At 57.1% G+C, this 21,734-nt stretch overlaps 1 protein-coding gene across 50 annotated transcripts in view; it reads right to left on the bottom strand.

The window, feature by feature from the left end:
• The window catches only part of TCF3 (transcription factor 3), a 57,729-nt gene that overhangs the window by 14,432 nt on the left and 21,563 nt on the right, over window positions 1–21,734 (bottom strand). For 15 of the 50 annotated variants that reach the window (XM_015299889.4, XM_015299892.4, XM_015299895.4 and 12 more), the window contains exons 4-8: window positions 12,148–12,221; window positions 11,020–11,116; window positions 5,963–6,030; window positions 3,746–3,875; window positions 2,672–2,724 (exon numbers count right to left, since the gene is read on the bottom strand). In XM_015299889.4, the coding sequence (XP_015155375.1) occupies window positions 2,672–2,724; window positions 3,746–3,875; window positions 5,963–6,030; window positions 11,020–11,116; window positions 12,148–12,221 (422 nt within the window). Of the gene's footprint in view, window positions 1–2,671; window positions 2,725–3,745; window positions 3,876–5,962; window positions 6,031–11,019; window positions 11,117–12,147; window positions 12,222–12,541; window positions 12,807–21,558; window positions 21,627–21,734 lie in introns of those variants that run through there. The other 35 variants (XM_015299890.4, XM_040653461.2, XM_015299901.4 and 32 more) reach the window with 9 other exon arrangements.

The raw sequence follows: 21,734 nt of genomic DNA, 5'->3' as shown, positions 1-21,734 counted from the left end.
GCAGAGAAAGCCACTCTCTATTGCTCTGATTGCTCACAAGGCTGAGAATGTCTTCTTTTCTTTTCTCAGACGGGGTGGTGGTGGTGGTGGGGGGGGGATTGAAAACAGCTCTGAAATGCACCGGTGTTAAAATGAAATGCTTCTTTTTCCCTTTGTGCCCCCGGTTCCTGCTTCTCTCAGCTGCTTCTCTCCTCCTGCTTCCCCTGCGCCGTGCGGTTTCCCCCCATACCCATCTCCATCCCACCCCTCCCCCCCCCCCCCCCCCACCTCCCTGCAGCCATCAGCCCCTCCAGCCCCCACGTGGGCTCAGGGCTCCTTGGAGGAGGAGGTGGGGGACGACAACACGACTCTGCCCTACATCAGAGCTGGAAGCAACTGGCCGACATCCGCGGCAATGAGAGGGGAAAAAGGGAAATAGAGGGAAGGGGAAAACCTGATGGGTGCTGGCAGCTGCCCTCCAAGCTCAAAACAACCCCCCCCCCCTCCCCGACCCCAACATTTGCTTTCTGCACCGTGCTGTGCATGCGGGGCCGGTGGGGACCGGTGGGCAGCGCGGGGTTGGGGAGAGTGGGGAGGGGTGGGGGGGTGGGAGGGGGACCGGAGGAGGAGGAGGAGGAGGAGGAGGAGGAAGGCTGCGAAGAATTGAGAATGCAGCAAATTGACTTTTCCTCTAATTTGATTAAATAGCGGGAGCTGGGATGGGGGAATCGAATGAAGCACGTCTAATGGGCCCCGCGCCATCTGCCAGGGCTTGGCGCACGGCCAGCGCGCGAGGCAGCTGCGTGGCTGCGGGGAGGGGGGGCTGAGCAGGGCCCCCGCATCCATTTAATGCAGCCTGAGAGCCAAAGGAGGGGAAGAGAACGGCGGGGAGGGTGGGGGGGGAAGGAGGGAAGAGGGGCTGCAAAGCGTTGGGGTTTTGCTCGAATCCCACAGCCCCGACGCATCCCCGTTGCGCCCCGAGCCCTACGTGTTGCTGTGGGATCCCCCCCCCCAAAGCCTGGGGATGGTGGGGAGCGCTGTCCCAGCGCCGCAGGAAGCGGTAAATCAGTGCCAAACCCCCCCCCAACCCCAACCCCAACCCCCCCCCCCCCGGCCCCATACCCCGGCGTCGGCCTCGGGGACCTCCAGGTGAGGTCATTTCCTCCACTTGGAACTGCCAGCGCGGCGAGGGCCGGCCGGGGGCCGTGCACAGAGCCCCAGAGCTGCGAGCTGAAGGGATTTATGGCTGCGTGCTGTCGGCTGCGTGCTCTTTTTTGCCCCTTTTCCCCCCTCTCCCCTCCCTGTTTTTCTGGTCTCAATGCACCAAGCGGCGGTGGGACAGCAGCAGGCTGAGAGCAAACGGGGGATAAGCGCCGACCCCGTATCAGGACGCAGCCCAGCCCCATCCCCAGCGTCCCACCTCTCTCCCTCTATCCAACCCCACGGGGGTCCCCACGCTGTGCCATGCCTACGAGCACCGCCTCCGTGCGCCCCCCTCCTCGTCCCCGAAGCAGCTTTGGAAGTGCACATCCAAGCACTTTATTTTGAAGGAGAGGCTTTGGAACCTGTTTGTTTTGCACGGGCTCCAGCGATAACACGGAGCGGGGCTGCAAAGAGCCTTTGATCCACTGCCGTTTGTTCCCCCCCTCCCCATACCACTTAGGTGTGGATTTCTCTCCCCCCACCCCCAGAAGTTCAACAGCAGAACGCAAAGCTGAGGTCACTGCTGGGAAGGGGTTGTTTGGGGGGGGGAACCCACTCAAAGCAGCGGTGCGTAAAGCTGGATGCAGAGCATGCATGGCACTGAGCTGTGCCGCTCTGCTGCAGAACCCCACTGCCTATGGGGTGGGATCAGTGCTGGAATAGCCGGGCTGCAGGTGTTGGTGCTGACACGTGCGTGGGGTCAGCAAACACCCAGAGGCTCCTGGGGGCATCGGGGCCCTCCGAACAGCAGCGCAGTGCCAGGGAGCCCCCCAGCACCTTTGAAATGTGAGGCCAACAAAGGGCCATTTGTCAGAGCGACGCTTTCCCCACATGGCAGCAGTTTGGGAGCTCTGAATTTCACACCAGCCCAACTTCTGCAGCAAGCTTTTCCCTTCTGAAAGCAGAGCCTCTTTCCTTAGAGCTGGGCTCCTGCGGCGCATAGGGTCCCCCCGGCAGCACAGGGCTCGGTGCCACATCCCTGAGGTCCTTTGGGAACCCCAGCCAGCTCCCATGCTCTGCACCACCCCCCCCCCTCCCCAGCCGCCTTTCCTGCAGATCCCATTACTCCGAGCCACAAAGCCACTGTTCAGTTTATTCCCCTCCAACAGCCCTAGGAGCATGGCTAACAGATTCCTGCAGCCTGCTCGGCTTTCCTATAAAGCAGCACGGGCAGTGCACACACCTGGAGCAGCCCCAGCTGCCCGCGTGCCTCACGGCTGCTTTGCTTTCCCCCTGCACTGAAACCTGACCGTGCTGAATATCCCATTGCAACGGGGAGCTGTGATGTAACCTCAAAGTGATGGGGTGGGGGTGAGGGCAGGACCCCTCTGTCTGTGTTTGTGCCCCCAGCCTGCAGTGCTTCCCTCTATGTCCCATGCGGGGAGGGGTGGGGGAAGCCCTCCCCTCTCCGTGCACTGATGCTTTGCTGGGGTTGGGGGTTGGCAGTGCTGGGGGTGGGGGTGGAGGGATAGGGGCCCCAACCACTCACCGAGGAGGGGAGTCCAGGAGGCACCTTCCGAACCTTTTTGGGCTGTCCATCTGCTTGGGAGGGAAGAAGAGAGAACGGAAGTTTTTGAAAGGGAAAACAAACCCCAGCTGAACAGAAGGACAGAAAGCACAGAGCCCGAATGTCCCACGGCCAAAGCAAGGTCAGCAATGGGAACGAGGAAGAGCCTCCCAGCTCTTCACCCCATAAGCAACCCCTACGTGCACTGCTGGCTGCATCCTAGAAGATGGTTTTTAGCTCACGGTTAAGTAAAGCCCCACGGAGGGGCACTGCAGGAGACGGGGAATTCATCATAGGATGAACTGAGGCAAAAGGAAATCGCTCCCCAGGCTGGCAGCACAGAGCAGCACTGCCTTAACGTGGCACGACCGAAGTGGATGCCTTTGTCTGAAGTGCACTGGAAGGAACACACAGCACTGGGTCACTTCTGGTTTCATTTGTTGGGGAAAGCCCAAAATAGCGACAGTGAGACTCCGGTGGGTGGGGGTGTGGGGTGGAACTGTGACAAAAAACCACCAATTCTGGTGAACTGGGGCTTTGTCATTCGAAAACAGGGATTGGTACCCAACCGTACCACCAGCAAAGCGCCCCACTTCCAGGTGGATTCCAACAATGCACAACTGCTGCTGCAGGCGCTGGGCGTGGGGTCTGGGGGGGCAGCCCCAATGCTGTCCCACTGCAGCTCCCAGAGCCCCAATAGGGACCCAGCAGCCCCCACACCCCACCCCAAAGCAGCCCCAGGCTTTCCAGGAACGACCACTGACGTGTGATGCGGCCTGAGGTGTTTATAGAAGAACCTCAAAGCCATCTGCATCTGTAACCCAACCTGACACTTACCGGAAAAGAGGAAATTCCAAATGACTGAGAGCCCAAATTCCCACTTTTTTTTTTTTCCCTTTAGGGGTGGGGGGGGGGGGAGGGATATTAAACCAAACAACCAATAAAAAAGCAGATGCCAGATGTGCACCCAGGTGAGCCCGTGGCAGCAGCAGCAGCACTGGGACCCAACCTGCGGTCACCCACCCAAAGCAAAGCAGTGTGGTGATAGCAACGTACCTATGCTGCTCTCAGCACCTCTCCTGCGAGGGTTGTTGGGGTAAGAAAAATACTGCGACCCCCCCTTCACTCCTGTGGGGGAAAGCGTGCTCGGACTGGCGATTCCCATCTCGCTGGGCAGGAAACCAGTCTGCAAACAAGGAGAGGGAGAAAGCTCTGGGTGAGGGCGCTGAAAAAAGCATTGAGGTCCCTCGGGGAGAACAGAGCCGCCTTCAAGAAGCTCTGCTGAAAGCAGGCAGGGGGAAAAAGCAAAGAGCTCAGGGGGAAAAAGCAAAGAGCTCAGGGGCCAGGAGGAAAAATCAACGTGTAAATATAGGGGTTGGGTTGGGGGGGAGTGAAAAGGGGAGGGGGGGAAGGTTTGTGTGCAATAAGAGGGGCCTTCGTGCCATGCGTTCTCCCTGCTACCCAGGGATGCCCTCAGCAGGTGTTGGTGCCCCTCTGCTATGCCCTGAGCACCCATTTGATCTCAGCTGCAAGAGATGGGAGAGGGGACACCACCAGTGATCCGTCTGAGTCCCTCCCTGCCCATAAAGCAGGGAAAAGTCCCTCTTGGCCCGTGGCATCAGCCAGACCCACTGCAGGGCTGCAACGCCTTCGCTTTGGCTGCTTTTCTCTTACGTTTTATCAGGGGAAAAGTGAAATCCTTCTTTCTGAAATGAGGAAACTCCTCCCCTGTGTTTATCCGAGCTGACCTTGGGGCGCTGGGAAGCACAGGGAGACAGCACCCAGCCCAGCCCCACTGCTGGCCCTGGGACTGAGCTCCGTGCCTTTATAGGCAATTCACAGGGATGGCAAAGGGCCTCCGAGCCACAAAAGCTCCCTTTGAACCATCTTCGGGGGCTGAGCTGAAAGAAAGGAGGGCTTCAAGCTTTTGAGAAACTGGGAAGAAAAATGTGCAGCTCTTAAAGCACGGCCTCCTCCAAAAAGGGGTCGGGGAGGGAAAGAGGAGCTGTGTGTTCACAGCTGGTGACATTCCTGCAATCTGTTCCACCGGTCATATTTCCTCCGTGCTGAACGCCCCGGCGTGGCCAAGCAGAGCAGCAGCAGAATGGGAGGAGGTGGTGGTGGGCAGGTAACCCCGGGGGCGCTGAGGTTTGGGGGTGAAATCCCCAGAAATGGGCCCTTTTTGCCCCTTCTCTCAGCCTGGAGATGCTCCCTGAGGTCGCTCAGTGCGCAGGCAGCCATAAATCTGCCCCAATGAGGGCGTTGTGGGGAGGAAGAAAGGCGTTTTGGGGACAATTTGGGGGCACTTTTCCAAATAGAAAAACACCCAACCAGCTCAGAACCCCCCCCCCCTGCAGCAACAACTGCAGACAGCGCTGTGATGAGGGGGGTCGGCGTCCCCCAAAACCAAATGCTTCCATCCCACATTACCACCCAATGCAGCCCCATGTGCCTGCAGCCCCATTTGCCCCCCCCGTGTCTGTTACCTTATATCTCCCCCCCCCACCCCCCCCCCCCCCTCCATAAAACCCCGGCAAAACCATCACATTAAAAAGCCTGGCTTGGCATCTGTCCCGTTTTTATTTTAGCAGCTTCAGTGGTAAATTAAATCCACTCTGGCACGGGCAGCCAGCACAGCTGTTTCAGCAAAGGAAACATCCTCAGTTCAGAGAAGAGGAAATTATGACAAATTTGTGTAAAATTAAAACACGTCATATGTGTGTGTGGACATGGAGAAAAGCAAAGCTGTCCAGCTGAGGGAGGGCTGTGCCCCTCCATAGAGCCATGCTTTGCTCCCTGGCCCTGAGCTGTGTCCCCCCCCGCCCCCAAATGCAGGGATGGGCATCAGCCACAGGTCCTGAATGGCCACGGACCCAAATGATCCCCAGCAAAACGATGGCACAGCAGCACAGCGACTTTGGGAAGCAGTGGGGTGCTGGCCAAGGAGTGGGAGGGAGGAGGGGGGGGGGGTTGCTCCCTCTTGTTTGCAGCCTGGGCTGATGGATGGAAGAGGCAGAGATGGAGGTGGTAGGGATGGAGGTGCCGGGGCTGGGGTGGGAGCAGGGAGAGCAGCAGTGCCAAGGCTGGCAGTGGGATGGGGAACCCCTGACCCCAATCCCAGCTCTGCCAGCTCCTCCCCTGAGCCCCCAGCACTCACCAGGCACTGCGCAGCCCCTTCTGAGCTCTGCAGGACCTCATGCCCGGAGCTGCCAGCGCTCTGCTCACCCCTGGGCTCTCCCACAGCAAAGAACTCGATGTGTCCTATACCCTTACCTGGCTCAGTCCTGGCATCCCGGCGTCCCTTCCGAACGTGGAGTACGAGGCTCTTTCACCGCTCTTCCCTACGGTGGAGAACAAACAGAAGCGATGCTGAGTGTGATGGGGAAGCAGAACCCTGCACCCATCCCTCCCCGTCTCTGCAGCAGCTCCCAGTGCCTGCAAGCAGCAGGGAACAGCTGAGAGCACAGCAGCGCCTTTAAGCGCGCGAGAGGCAGGGCTCGGTCCACAAACAGCAAAACCCCAAACCGGGGAAGTGCTCGTGGCCATGGAAACTGGCAGTTGGAGGCCAGAGCACACACACACACACACACACATACACATACAAAAACCCACCCAACACAACACAAACCTCCAGACATATTAAAGAAGTTTGGCAGAGGCACAGCGAACTCAAAGCCAGCAGGGAAGGAGCGGGCTGCATGTGCTCCCCATACAACGGGACGCTCCAATCTCGGTGGGGCTCAGCTCCCACCCCTCGGGGTGGATTTCCTGCCCCCTTTTTTTTCCTTGCTGGGTGCTCAACTTGCCAAAGGAGAATGAGTTCAAAAGGAAAAGCTCCCTCGTCCCTCACTTCAGCCCACAGGGTCTCCATGGCCCCGTGCCACCCACTCCCACTGCACCCCGTGCACCCGTGATGCCCTCTGTTGATGCTCAGCACCTCCTCCCCACCCACAGACTGCTGTCACGGGGGGGAAAAAGCACAAAGAAACCCAACACATATGGTGAAATGTTTCCATCCTGAAGTCCTCGCAGTCACCTCTCTGGGGTGCGGTGTGTGCCCGGCACGCAGCACCCATGGGTGCTGGAGGTGGGTGGGGTGGGACCCCCGGCCAGCATAAAGCAACAGCCTATGAGTGGTGCTGCTGGGGAACAGGAGGTGGTGACCAAAAGGCTGTGACCAGCAGCAGGACAGCCCCGTCCCAGTGTGGGGAACCCATATGGATGCAGCTGGTAGCGATGGGGCCACCCCAAAAACCCCTCCACCAAAATGGGGTGATGGCATCCCGCCTCCAGGCTGCCGCAGTGAGCAAAACCAACGGGAGAGGATTTGGCCAATCTGCTTAACCTAAAGCCCTAAGATGCAGGCTAATGCACCGGGGCGACGCTGGGGCCACACGCCCCGCTGAGAGCTCTCGGGGAGCAGCTGAAGATGGTGGGGAGAAAACTGCCCCGAGTCACCCCCCATGATGGGAACGTGATGGGCTGCTCTGTTTGCAGCCCCCAGCACTGATTTCGTGCAGGGATGGTGAGCTCAGCCCCATCTTCTGAGACGTCCCGGAGCTGCACAGCCAAACCTGAGAGCCCCAAAGGGATGGGGTGACTCCAGCCTGGCCCTGTGAGCCCCAAAGGGATGGGGTGACTCCAGCCTGGCCCTGTGAGCCCCAAAGGGATGGGGTGACTCCAGCCTGGCCCCGCTCCCCCCATCCCAATGGGCAGACATGCCAGGCCCCGCCGCTGCCTCGCTGCAGAGGCTTAAACATTAAGTAAACAAAGGTCAGGATGTCAGAGGACAGATCTCTTAAATGACCTAATTTCTAAAAGAGCTTAGTGGCTATATTTGCTGTGGTGTGACACAAATAGCTCAGCGGGTTGTGTCGTGGAGGGGGGGGGGGGATAGCAGAGGGAAACCAGGGCAATTCCAGCCCCCTGCACTGCAAACCCATCGCTGCTCCCACCCACCTGACTGCACCCCGATCCCAAACCCAGCACGGAAAGCAGAACGGGGATATGACAACCGTGAGCGTCAAGTCTGCTCAGTGCCTCTCCCCAAACCTGCTGCTTTTCATCTGATGTTTGTTCTTTTGTGCCTCGTTTGATTCATGTCAGAAGCAAAGCGTGCCTGGTACCAGCAATCTGCTGCACGCTTTGATCGGCGGCGGTGGGAGGGTGGGAGGAACTTCAGAGGGAGAGGCATCCCCCAGCCCTGCACCCGGATAACGCAGAAAGAGGTGAAAACCTGGCTGCAGGGATTGTAAATTTAGTGTGGTAGGAAAATGAGGCTGGAGGGATGGGAGAGAGGTGGGATGGGAGAGAGGAGGGATGGCAGAGAGGAGAGCTGGCAAAGAGGAGGGATGGCAAAGAGGAGGGATGGCAAAGAGGGAGAGATGGTAGAGAGGGAGGTATGGCAGAGAGGAGGGATGGGAGAAAGGAGGGATGGCAAAGAGGGAGGTATGAAAGAGAGGAGGGATGGCAGAGAGGAGGGATGGTGGAGAGGGACGTATGGCAGAGGTGAGGGATGGGAGAGGGGGAGGGATGGCAAAGTGGAGAGATGGCAGAGGGAAGGGATGGCAGAGAGGGAGGGATGGTGAACGTTGAGGAATGGCAAACTTTGGAGGGATGGCAGATCTCTCTGCTTTAGGGTTTGGCACAGCCTGGAGGTGTTGGGCAGGGAATGGGACGAAGCTCCAACCAGGCAGCACAGAGTGGGATGGAAGCAGCACTCAGTGCAACGTGCCGGGAAGGTTCCCAAACGTCACCTGGGAATGACTGAATCCTGCTGTTCTGACAGCATTCAGGTGGACAGACAGCATGGAAAGCTGGGGAAGAAATCATTACATCACTACACCAGGATCCCTTTTTGTGGGGAGGCACTGGGGCTGAGCACCTCCCCTCCAACAACCCGGGCAGCGCTATCAAGTAGAGTTGTGGGTTTGCCTTTTCTCCCCTTGAGACGAGCCCCACTTGCAGACATGCAAGGGAAGGGGACCCAATGTGCCCATAGATTTGGCCAACACCCCCTGGGCACACAGCTGCTTCCCAGGGCTCCCAGCACAGCCCCAGCTCCCACCCCCTGCCCGCCCCAGCCCTGCTAACTCCATCACAGCTCCTCCTGGGGAGGAAGGAGAGGCAAAGCCCAGGCTGGAATAGGAAGGAGGAGGGAATATGTTAACAAAAGCCAGGGGAGCAGCAACCAGCCCTGTGTGCAGGCAGATTAAAAGCATTGTCCAGGAAGAACACAATCCACAACAGCTCACAATGTGCGCAAGATTAGAGACACTCCTCTGAAAAGAAGCTAATTACTAGAAATAATTACCAGAAAGAAATCTGTTATGGCTTATCAGTTTCCCTCCCGTTTAAGCAATGCCCCCCCCCAGTCATCCACCCCCCCGCTGAAAGGGAATGGTGAAAGAGTGACTGATTTTGAAGATGGGTGATGTAAAACAAGAAGTCCCTCCTCTGTCATCACCCACCACCCTGTGCCACCCGGGGGGACCTTTTGGGAAGCCAGGGAGTGACAGGGAGGTGACATCTCCAAAGCTCACACTTCCCTCCCACTCTGCTCCTGCAATCCTATGCACAAAGATTGGGGTTTTTTCGACCCTCTCTCCTTCCCTCTCATCTTCCCTTGAAGATTTTTGCCACTTGAAAAGTTTCCAGCAGCAGCAGTTTGGTAAAGAGGAAGAGAAAACCCCACCTGTGGTCCCCCTCTGTGCTGCCATTCTCCGTGCAAGAGTGCAGAGGCGAAGCAAAACCTGTGTATTTCTCTTGGAACCTGCTGCAGGGGTTGGCGTTTTCTCCTTCAACCACATTCAATTTTAGGAACAAAAGTCACTTTGAAATGGCAGGAGGCCCCCCCGCCCCCCCTGTCTGCTCCTTCCCAGCTCCTGGTTTGGTGGCGTGGCTCTGCCAGGGGCACTGCCAGCACTCATGGGGATGGTGCAGGGTGTTGGTGGTGGCAGCGTGAGCTGCTGGGTGGCAGTTGGAGGATGTCACCCATTGGGGCACAGAGGCTCTGATTCCACGTGCCGGGGAGCAGCCAGCTTGGCAGCCACGCTGCTTGCCAAGCACCGGGAGCCCCGGCTTTGAGAGGAAGCCAAACGTGTCCTCTCCCTGCACACATCAAAGGGGAAAGCTCTGTGTTCCTCCCCAGGCAGCTCCTTCTCGCCTGGAAGCTCTTAGGTCTGCCTTTGCCCCCGGCGTGGGAGGGTTCCTGCCCCAGCTCACGCCCCAGCAAACCCTGCTGCATGACATCAAGGCTCCCCTGGCTTAGGAAGAAACATTTCTTCTGCTTTGCTTACATCCTCGCGGGGCAGGAAACAAGGAGGAATCACCTCCCTCGCAGAGGGGCAGGGGTGGGGGCCGCCTGGAATCGCTCTGCCATCTTCAGAAGACGAAAGGCAACCACACGTAGCAGAGCTCAGAGCAAGCCCTGTGCCCCAGACACGGGCAGGAGGAGGAGGAAGCGTGCTGACAGCAGCTTCCCAGTGCCACCCTGCTCTTCTTCCCCTTTCTGACCTGCTCCAGAGGAGGAACCTCTGTGCCCAGTGGGGATTTTCTGTTTCAAACCCAATGCCCCCTTCTCATTCCCCATTTCCAATCAGAGGGTTCCACCCACCACCGCGTGGGCAAAGGTGGGGAGGACTAACCCCAATTCCTAATGCCATTACAGCTCTCTAAGTCCTTCGGGATGGATATTTTCTGCTCTTAATCTCTCCTTCCACCTCCAAGGGAGAGGGAGATGGGTGAGATGTCACAGGATCACAGTCATGGGTACGGCGAGGTGTGCTGTCCCTCGTGCCACACGGCACAGGGGGCAGAGAAGGTGGACACAGAGGGTTCTGCTTGAGCAGAACACCAGACAAGGTTCCCCAGATCCCAGCAGAGGAGCAGGGAGCTCTCTGCGGGGATCACACTGCCTGGGGCAGCAGGGCTGCAGGGCAAAGCCCCCATGAGCCCGTTGTGAGACCTTAAGGATGAGCTGTGCCTGCTCTCCCCTTCTCCATGCTTCTCCAACCCTGATTAGCAGCTCCTCGAGAGCAAACTCAGCCCTTCCTGCACCAGCATAGCCAGAATCAACCTCTGTTACTGCCCTCGAGTGCTACTGTAAAACAGGGGAAAATAACTGTGCCCATAAATACAGGGGCTGCCGTGCACATTAGGTGCTGATGAGACCCTGTGGCCAACAGCTGCTTTAACCACAGCTCCGACAGCAGGTCTGCTGGGGGAAGCAGTGATGCTGGCCAGTGCAAATGCTCCCAGGAAGGGTGTGTTGCTGTTAGATTGGCCCTGCTTTGAGCCCACAGTGTGGTCAGGCAGCGGGAGGCACTCACCCACTAGTCCAGGTCCCAGGAATGGAGATGAAGACAAGCTGTTGTGCGACGGCAGGTCCCGGTGCTCGCCGTAGTGGGGGCCTTCACCATAGCTCTGCTGAAGCAACACGGACAGTGATCATCAGGGATGCTGAGTCAAATGCTGAGGAGTGTGGGATATGGACCTACGTGTGTCCCATTTAATGTGGTGAGGTGCTGCCTGATGCAACAGGAGGGGAAAAGACCCAAGCTGCTACTTGATGGGCATCCCCTGGAGATGCCAAAGGCCCTGGTTAGCCTCAGAGTCCCATCAGTTGCACTGCACAGACCTGCTCTGGAGAAGCCAGGCTGTCAGGGAGCAGTGGGAAGGGTCAAAGTCAAAAGCACTTTGTAAACAGGACACAGAAATGATCCTATCCTTGTGGCAGGGAGCAAGGCAGCGAGGCTGCGGCATTCGGAGGGGACACGGCACCAAAGCAGGGATCCATAGGGTGTCGGCCCCATGCTGGTGGCTCCTGATGGGTTTCTGCCCTCCCTCAGCAGCTCAGTGCCCACCAGGTGAGGAGCAGAGAGCCCCAGAACCCCCCCGAGCCGGGGGGAGCGGAGGGGATTTGGAGCTCTATAAAAATGAGCAATGACACAGAGCTGCTCCACCACTGACCTAAGGGAAGGGAACGGTGCCATCACGAAAACGAATCACACAAACCCATTAAAACATGAGCATCTGTCAAAAAAACACCATTTCAATTAAGTTAATGTCTTTTCTCTCTTCTCCTCCTCGGGCCCCAGCTCTGTGCTGTGTTCAGTTTCGGCTCCTTCATGCTGAAGCCTTCCCAGTGCTCCCCAACCTCATCCCCATTTGGGGACCTCTTCCACCCCATTGTAATAAGCCTGCTTCACCCCATGCCCAAATCTGAGCACGGGGAGAGGGCAGAAGGCAGGCTGAAGGTCTGCCCGAGGGTTTGGAGGAGAGGTAGGGTCCCCTCTCCCCGCTGACCCCCCTTCCAATAACAGAAGCATGGCCCAAAAGGGGGCAAAAAAAGGCAGCTCCAGGGTCAGGGCTGACCTGGGCACAATGCATGCTCTGAAAGGCACGGCAGAACCCCCGTTTATTTTCCTTTGAGCTCAGTGTTTGTGCTCCATCCTTACCCTTCCTTGGTCAAACGTGGAGCTGTTTTGATCTCCCGTTCCCCAGGAACCCGATCCCGGTCTTTCATCCAAACCTACCGAAAAAAACAGGAAGAACAAAGGTTACTTTTGCTTTATCAGCGAAGCCTCAAAGGTGTTCTCGCAAAATTAACTCTTCCTTCTACAAACAAAACAATATTTTCGTTAATAAACCACTTCCACTCGGTGCGACCCACCATCCTCCCCTCTCCGACCCCACCTTCCCACCTCGGCTGGGAGTTTATCCCAGCAGCTTCAAAGCAAATCCCACAGCAGCCTGGAAATGCTTCAGAACACAGAGGGAGGTGGGAAGAGGAGAAACAAACACCGCAGCACTGCTTCATTCCATTGCCAACGAAGAACCGACTGCCCTCACCCTGCTGCTGATGAGCCGCCCGGTGCTCAATGGTTCGACATCCAAGAGCCTCCATGGGAGGCTGAGGGCACATTATTGGGGCTCCCGGGGTTGGATGGCTGTTTCTGGTTTAAGTTGCTGTGTTCCTGCAGGCGGAGGGGGATGCAGCACCACGGGGCTGTGGCACGGCCTCAGCAGTGTCGTTTCCAGCCCTCCTACAGCCCCTCTCTCTCATCAGGGTGGTTCAGTCCACAGTGGCAGCGAACCAAGAGGAGGCTTTTGCAGTGCTCTCGTGGTAGGAATTGCTTCCCTTTCATCTGCTGCCAGCTCCTCCCGGGCTGCACCTTGGGCTGCGAGGTGTGAGCTCGTGCCCTGAGCCCCGTCCCCATGACTGGGGGATCCCACACCCCTCCATAGGGGCACACAGGGCTCCACGGACCCAAGAGCTGTGGGGTGTGGGGGTCCACGGGGTGCAGCCGGGGTGGGCAGGCTCCCATTTCACTTTAGCAGAGCTGATTATTATGGCAAACACGGCGGGTATTTGTCTCCTCCGCTCCCCTTACTGTTCATTTAACCAGAAACTTCTTTCAAATTACATCCTTCTATTTCTGTGCCTTTGTGTTAATCATTTCCCCGGAGAATTGGTGTTTAATTGCTGTCTAATTTGCATAATTATGCATATTAATCTCCACACCTAATGAATATTCATACTTCTCATTTAGATTTTGTTTTCTAATCAAAAATTTCCAATGTGATTACTGTGCAGAGCAGGGATAAGCCTCTAATAATACCTTGGATACTAGGGAGAATTACTGCCAATTCTCCCACCTCCTACTTCCTAGAATAAACTTTTGCTTTGCTAATGTGTTTTTCTAAAGCAATTCATCTGCATACCCTGCAAACACCAGTGGAGATCAGGAAGCAGAGCTGCTCCTTCCCTTTGCTTGGCTCTCACATGTCGGGGGCATGAGGACAGCACCAAGCCCCCCCAGCAGCAGCCCACGACCCCCATCCCCACCAATGGGGCCCTGCATGACTTTGGGTGCCTGGGAGCTCGCCATGAATTTTTTGCCCCCAAATCCTACCAAAAAGATCAAAATCCTCCCATTCCTTTCCAGGGTGCCCCAAGGAAGGGGGTGAGCAGCATTCTGGTGCTCAAAGCTGAGCCCAAGAGGCTCGGGTGCCTCTGTGCAATGGGGACCCCCGAAGTCCCTTTACCACCTTCGTGCTCTGTACTGAGGGAATCCACTTTTTACAAGGGTAGATAGTGATGGGAGAAAGGGGGATGGTTTGAAGCTGAAGGAGAGAAGGTTCAGATGGGATGTGGGAGGGATGTTCTTTCCAGTGAGGTGCTGCAACAGCTGCCCACAGAGGCTGTGGGTGCCCCATCCCTGGAGGTGCTCAAAGCCAGGTTGGATGGAGCCCTGGGCTGCTATGAAATGTGGAGGTTGGTGGCCCTTCCTCTGTCAGGGGGGTGAGAACGTAACGATCCTTCGGGTCCCCTCCAACCCAATCCATTCTATGCTTAACACAGAGAGGCTTTTGCTCTGCTGCCCAGCCAGCAAACAGAGCACAGCTCATGGACAGCACGGGGGTCAGAAGGACCCCAACGGCCACCCCATAGCCAGCGTGGGGCTGGCAGAAGGTCTCACCCCATCACCACAACGTGCACGCAGAACGCCCCACTGCAGCCTGCAGGTGTTGGGAGAATTCAGGTGCAGAAAGCACTCTGCCCACCTCACCCCCTGGCAGCTGCCCCACTCTCATCACCAAAACGCTGCTCTTCCATCCCCTCCTATCAACAAGCAGCTACAATTTGGCAGCAAACGCCCTCCGCTGCACCCTCGAGCATCCCAAAGGTCGGCCAAAAGCAGGTGCTTCTGGAGCAGCACCCACCTGCTCCGGGCACACAAACAACACCGAAACAACACAAATCCAAGGAGAGCAAGAGGTTGCAGCACGGCTGCACTGTGGCACAGCACAGCCCCGGAGCTCTGCAGTGCTCACCCCCGGCGTGGGGTGCTCAGACACCCACACGTGCATGCAGCTGCTTCTGGTTTTGCAGCCAAGCAGGTTGGGGCACGCTCCACAATTCCAAAAGCGAGTGGAAAACAGGAGCTGCAGCTCCTTCCCTCCATTAATACAGTTATTAAAAAGCGCGCAGATTAATTGTGCATTTTAATAACCCTGGGCATGAATATTCATAACGCATTTCTTTGCTCGTGTTCTAATTAAAACGTACTAATAGAATAAGATGTAGCTGTCAGGCAGTCGTGGGGTTTTTATCCTTTACGATTTCTGTGGCACAGAAGAGCTGATAGGCAACAACTGCTCCGAGCTGTCGGGGTGGATACAAGGAATCCATCCACGCTGAGCCTGACCTGAAGCCTTCAGAGCAGGGCAGAAGTGGAGAGCATCGTGGCTTTGCATTGGGATGGGAAGGGCCAACACAGCCCAGGGGTGGGGGGAAGGACGGATGGATGGATGGATGGATGGATGGAGGGATGGATGGAGGTGGGATGGATGGATGGAGGGATGGATGGAGGTGGGATGGATGGATGGATGGACGGATGGATGGATGGATGGATGGAGGGACGGAGGTGGGATGGATGGATGGAGGGATGGATGGAGGGATGGATGGAGGGATGGATGGAGGTGGGATGGATGGATGGAGGGATGGATGGAGGGATGGATGGAGGTGGGATGGATGGAGGTGGGATGGATGGAGGTGAGATGGATGGATGGATGGATGGATGGAGGTGGGATGGATGGATGGATGGAGGGAGGGATGGATGGAGGTGAGATGGATGGATGGACGGATGGACGGAGGTGGGATGGATGGATGGATGGATGGATGGACGGACGGATGGATGGAGGTGGGATGGATGGATGGACAGACGGATGGATGGATGGATGGATGGAGGTAGGATGCCACCAGGAGAGCCCCGGTGCTCCACCCTGATTTGATTTGAAGCAGAGGTGACAGAAGGCTGCTTGATAAACACTTCCAAATTAAGCTGCTTTGCGTCCTAATCGCTCTGGCGATCAGCCCTGCGGCAAAATCTCTGCTAAAAGGGATTTGAAATCAATAAAATTAGTCGACTGGTAATTAGCTTTAAGGCCCGGGCAAACCGGAGGGGTTGTTTTGTCCCCGGCAGCAGAAAAATCCCATGGCTGCATCACAGAGCCATGGGATGGATCCTGGGGAAGCCCCACATCCCTGTTTATTTACCAGCCCCATCCGCCCTGCAGAGGAACAAACAGGCTGGGAGGGAAGGCAGCCTGGGCTGTTTACAGGACGTGGATTGTGGATGGGACCATACAATGCGTTCACTTCCCTTTCCCGGCGTTGGACAAAACAATTCAGCCTCCAATACACAAAATAAACTCAGGGTGAGCTGTGCTGAACACCTGGAGGGCAGCTCGGGACGCTCGGCACAAGGGGCACAGCTCCCATTCGCACCCTCTGCTGCCCTAAAATGACCACGTTTTGGCTGCAGAGGTCCTATATGGAGGGGGAGGGGAAAGCTTGGGGTCCCTACTGCGTGGAAGCAGAACGCCAATGGATCCCATCCGCAATCCCAAAAGCTATTGCTGGGGACTGTCTTACAGAGGGATGTTGGATGGGACAATGCAAATCAACACTGATCTGAGATATACTCCCCCCAAACCACAGATGTGGGGCTTCCCAACCCTTCCCCTCTTATCTCTTTAGTCGGGACGATGAAAGCCCCAAGAAGTCAGAGCTGCTCCTGCCCCAAGGGGATGCCTGCTGCTGTCTACCGTTCATGCCCTGTGCTGCCCCAAAGGACCACATTTTGGCTGCAGAGGTCCTATATGCAGAGGGAAGGGAAAGCTCGGGGTCCCCACTGCATGGTGGAGTGGATCCCATCCACAATCCCAAAACCCATCGCTGGGGATCGCTCTGAACCAACACTCATCACACTCCCAAACCACAGATTTGGGGCTACCCAACCCTTCTCCTTTAGCTCTTTAGTTGGGATGATGAAAGCCCCAAGAACCCAAAGCCACCCCTACCCGGAGGGGATTCCTGGTGTCCTCCCCCTCCCCAAAGGAGCGCTCGGGGATCATTTGGATTTAAAAAGAAGCTGATGCCACCATTTCAGTGCTCATTAATTCCTGTGCTCAGCAGCTGCTCTGGCAGTGGGTTCTGGTTCAGCAGTTTCTGCCTGGTCCACACTGGGAGAAGGATGGGAGGAAAGATTTGGGGCTGGGATAAAATGGGTGAGGTGCCACAAAGGGCAAGGGGAGCGACCCATACCCCATTGGCTCCGGGCAAGGGATGAGCATGGAGACAAAGCAGGAGAGAAATGAAACCTACGGACAGAACAAAGGCAGAAAGAGGAAAAAAAGGCACTGCAGTACTCACAGTCTCTTGGAAGGTGGTCTGGGAGATGGTGATGGAACCAAGAGGAGGGATGGGGATCCAGTCACCCAGAGGCAATGGGGAGCAGAGCGAGCCTGCCCACAGTTCAGCCCTAATTCATTGCAGTGGTGGGAAAATGCTGCAGCGTGGAGGGGTCATTCCATGGACATTCCATGGACAGAATGACAGCCAACGAGACCAAGGGGAAGCAGTGAGACCTGCGGGCCTCCCCAGCAGAGCTGGGCTTCCCAGAGCCCAGCACGGCCACGAGATGCCGCGGGGAGAAAGAAAACAAACCTGTGACGACAAGCAGAGGGAAGAAAATAAACCTTCCAGCTCCAAACACTTCCAGCAGCTGTAAAAACAAAGGGCCAGCCACGGCCAAACAACACCACAAAGGAGTGGCATGAAAGGGGGACGGAGGACAACATGGAAAGGGGATGGAGGACAACACGGAGCCTCCCGATCCACTCGGTGTCTCCCAAAGGCCAGCAGCTCGTGGGACAAACCTGCACGTGTCCCTTGTCCCAGCCTCTCCACAAAGACCCTACCTTCATCCCCAGCCCCTTCAAGAGGACCCTACCCATGTCCCCTCATCTCCATCCTCTCCAGGAGGACTCTATCCATGTCATCTCCTCATCTCCATCCTTTCCAGGAACACTCTACCCATGCCCCCTTGTCCCCAGCCCCTCCAAGAGGACTCTACCCATGTCCCTTCCATCCCCAGCCCCTCTGGGAGGACCCCAGGTGTCCCCCGTCCCCAGCTCATCAACCAGGCACGCTGTGCAAGGAGCACAACATTGAGAGTCTAAGGGACAAAGCACACAGCCCTCTCCAAAATGGGAAGGGCTCAGAACTTGCCCCAAACCACGCTCCCATGTGGGGCTTTGCTGCCAGCCCAAGGAGCTGCCCTTTGCCTTCAGTCTGACTTCAAGGAGTGCTGCAACCATTCTGCTTCCAAGCATGCCAATTTGAAAATACTTAACTACATCAATGAAATACAAACCCCAGCCCAAACAGTGATCCCTTGCCACCCCAAATCCCCACCCTGAAGACCATACATGTGCCCATAACACCTCCAAGGGAACAGCAGCCCTGCAAGCCAACCTCAGCACGAGCCCAGTCCAATGAGAACCACTCCTCATCTTCCTCATCCCATACATTCAACACCATCACTGTGCTTGTGACCACAAAACAACTCCAATTCAGCAGATCGATGCTTATTCATCCAGCAAGGCGTTATATCCCATTAAACAGACAGCTCTGGGCAGGGAGGAAACCCGCAGCCTTTTCCCAGCTCATTTGCTTCGCTGCAAAGTTGCAGGCTCATGAAAGATGCGGGCACATCAAGTCTGCCCAGAGACAGAATTCAACATGCTGAGCCCCGGGGATGAAATAGGATGGCTGTGTGTTGCATGGGATGGCTGTGTGCTCCATGGGATGGCTGTGTGCTCTATAGGACGGCGCACGCCGACCTATTGGGTTCTGCAGACAATGGTGGGTTTTGCAGACACAAACAAGCCACCAAACGCACCCACCCAGGCTATTTTAGTGAAGAGTGTTTACCTCTATTTCCACTCCCATTTGCATCTTTCCAAGCATTGTTTCATTTGCAATGTAAAACCAAATGAGGGTGGTGGAGATGAAACCACCTCTTGCGGCAGGGGAGGGGTGGAAAGCTTTTCCCACTCACCCTCCATCGCCTGCAGAGTAGAACAGAACTCGAGTGCCCATTTGGTGCCAACTGACCATCACAGATTGGGCAAGAGGGACACTGGAGGGACATCAAAGGAGAAGGGATCCTTGGTGTTCCCCTGGGATGCGTCCCCAGAGCGGTGCCAGCGCTGCAGTGGTTAAAAATTAGACAAATTGAGGCCCATTTCCAAATAATGTGGAAATGCTGCAGGACCACGGCCAAGCACAGCCCATCAGGGTGGCCTTGGGGGTTTCTGTGGGTCTCCTATACAGGAGGCTTATCTATGAGTGCACTCTCTGCAGCTAAGAGTGAAGCAGAGCACCCCATCGGCTTCCCTGGAGTAAGAGGGGAAGAAGCAGACTGTGTCTTTAGTGAGAGTGTGCATGGGGGGAAGAGGAAGGACGAAGGGAAGGAGCAGGCAGGAGCCTCTGCTCTGCACTGGGGTCTACAGGGCTGCCATTCTGCACCCGCAGACCCCAACCCTGAACTCTCAGACCCAACTGTGCCCCCCCAGACCCCAACCCTGCACCCTCGAACCCCAACCCTACACCCTCAGCCCCCAACCCCGTACCCTCAGCCCTCAACCTTGCACCCCCAGATCCCAACCCTGCACCCCCAGAACCCAACTCTGAACCCTCAGCCCTCAACCTTGCATCCCCAGCCTCAACCCTGAACTCTCAGACCCAACTGTGCACCCCCAGACCCCAACCCTGCACCCTCAGCCCCCAACCCCAACCCCAAACCCTCAGCCCTCAACCTTGCACCCTCAGCCCTAACCCTGCACCCCCAGGCCCCAACCATGCACCCTCAGCCCCCAATCCCATCCCCTCAGCCCCCAACCCCACACCCCGACCCCAACCCTGCACCCCCAGACCCCAACCATGCACCCTGACCCCAACCCTGCACCCCCAGACCCCAACCTTGCACCCTGACCCCAACCTTGCACCCCCAGCCTCAATCCTGCACCCCCAGCTCCCAACCCTGCACCCCGACCCCAACCCTGCACCCTCAGCCCCCAACCCCACACCCCAACCCCAACCTTGCACCCTCAGCCCCCAACCCTGCACCCCCAGACCCCAACCATGCACCCTGACCCCAACCCTGCACCCCCAGACCCCAATCTTGCACCCCCAGCCCCCAACCCCGCACCCCCAGCCCCACTCAGGATGCCCCGACCCGCACAGGATGCGATGCGCGGAGCTGGGATCTCTCCGGCCCCGATGATTCAGCCCACAGGAAGGCTCATCGAAGAAGAATTGTTCGACACAATGAGAAAAACTTTCCCAAACAAAGTGTTCTCCACACCACCTGCCTCCGCAGGGCCGAGCTGAGCCCTGAGCTCCAGCTTTTGTTTGCAAATCGCTTCAAGACCGCCGTTGCCACAACAAAGCTTCGTCTTTTTTCCCCCCCTTCTCCTCTTCCAAAAGGACGTGGCTCAGCGTGGGGCTCCCCATGGGACCCCAAACTGCCCCCACAGCAGCAGCCGTGCACCCATCGCATTGGAACGACGCAATCCAGGTCCCAGCCCTGCAAATACAGCGTTGGGACCTCCTATATCCAGAACACACATCCCCAGGTTTCTGGGATCCCCATAGCAAACCCAACAGCCGTTCCTGGGTTTTTGGGATCCCGAAGCAGCACGCAAGGCTCAGCACGTGGGGGATAAGCCCATATGTAGCCAAGGAGTGTCCCCTGCGGGCACCAATTCCAGGGGAGCTCAGGCATCACAGCGAGATATTTACCTTCAGGATGGTTGAAGGACAGATGTGACCTATTTAGAGCTCTGCCAAATATTTCGGTAATTGAATATACCATCGATTATTTAAATTGCATTAAAAAGGGCTGCGTTTGATCTCCCTGCTACTAAGAAGCACCGTTTCCAAGAGCCACGGCTTTTTATCCACCTCCCCCTCCTTCCCCCCTCCCTTAAATATAAATACTTCAAGATGTTTGTCTGTCCCTTCCCCTGCTAAGAATCCACATCTTTGCATAACCACACTCTGCGTCCCACGTTCCTCTTCTGCCCCTAAAGCCAAGGGGACACAGGGAGAGCCCACCTGAATGCAGTCAGCTCACGGTGTCGGTGCTGAAGACCCACTGAGCATCGCCCCAAGCCTGGTGGGAAATCAGTGCTGCACCACCCAAAGGAGCCCCTGCTTCAAAGTCACCTCTGCTGCCCCTGAGCCCCCACTGTCCCTGGGCGCAGGGGGAGGTGCCAGCAGATGGCACTCGGTGTGTGGCACGGCTCCCACAGGTCTGGGGATGAGCAGCACTTGTCCACGCAGTGCATCTCACACCATTCCCTGGACATCCCCTCACCAGCTCCTTGGGGACCACGTGCGGATCTGAAAGCAGATTCTATGGCTCCGACCCCACTCGTTGCCACCTTCGGGCACGCACTGCTGTATTGCTCAGTGTTGCTCATTTTCTCCCCCTGTTCTGCAAACCTGTGCAAGCAGCAGCCCGGCCTCATCCGCACCGCACACCCTCCACACATCACAGCCAGCTGGGCAGGGGTTGGGTTCCTTTCTAAAGCCAGCTGAAATGAAACCACGCCACAGTCCCTTGCAGCATGGGATGTGCCTCCCACTGCTCCCATCAAGCACGGGTCAGGGTCTGCAGGCAGCCAGGAGCCCCACTGTGCTGCAGGGCCAGCATCCAGCCATGCACCGTGCAGCTCTCAGCACCGCCCTGTTAGCAGTCTTAAGGGACTTAGGCTACAGAAGAAGGCAGCAGAAAAAGATAGGCATTCTTGCATCCTGCTCCCATTCCTGCCCCAAAGCAGCAAAGGACCCAGCAGTGGGCACAGCGCACGGATGACCCCCCCAGCACACCCCCACCTCCCCCCACACCTCCACATCCTTTGAGAGCGCTTTCCAGCTGACCCACTGGGAATGATCCCATCCTCCCCCCCAGGCCATATCCCCGTGCTGCCCAATGCTGGTGGGCACCTACCCCTGTGCAGCCCCTGCAGTGCTGCCATGTCCGCGGCACAGCCGAGTCCCGCTCAGCATCCCAGCCCTGGGCTCCTCCTCCGGCCGCCCCGTCCCTGCCCACCGCCGCTGCCTTTGTTTGGGGATGGCAGAGTTCACTCTAAGGACAGGCAGAGGCACTTAAAAGAAAGTTAACGA

This window comes from Gallus gallus, chromosome 28 (genome assembly GCF_016699485.2).
Source record: "Gallus gallus isolate bGalGal1 chromosome 28, bGalGal1.mat.broiler.GRCg7b, whole genome shotgun sequence".
Taxonomy (NCBI): domain Eukaryota; kingdom Metazoa; phylum Chordata; class Aves; order Galliformes; family Phasianidae; genus Gallus; species Gallus gallus.
Note: the sequence above shows the minus strand (reverse complement) of the source record. Positions and strands in the feature narration are given on the sequence as shown.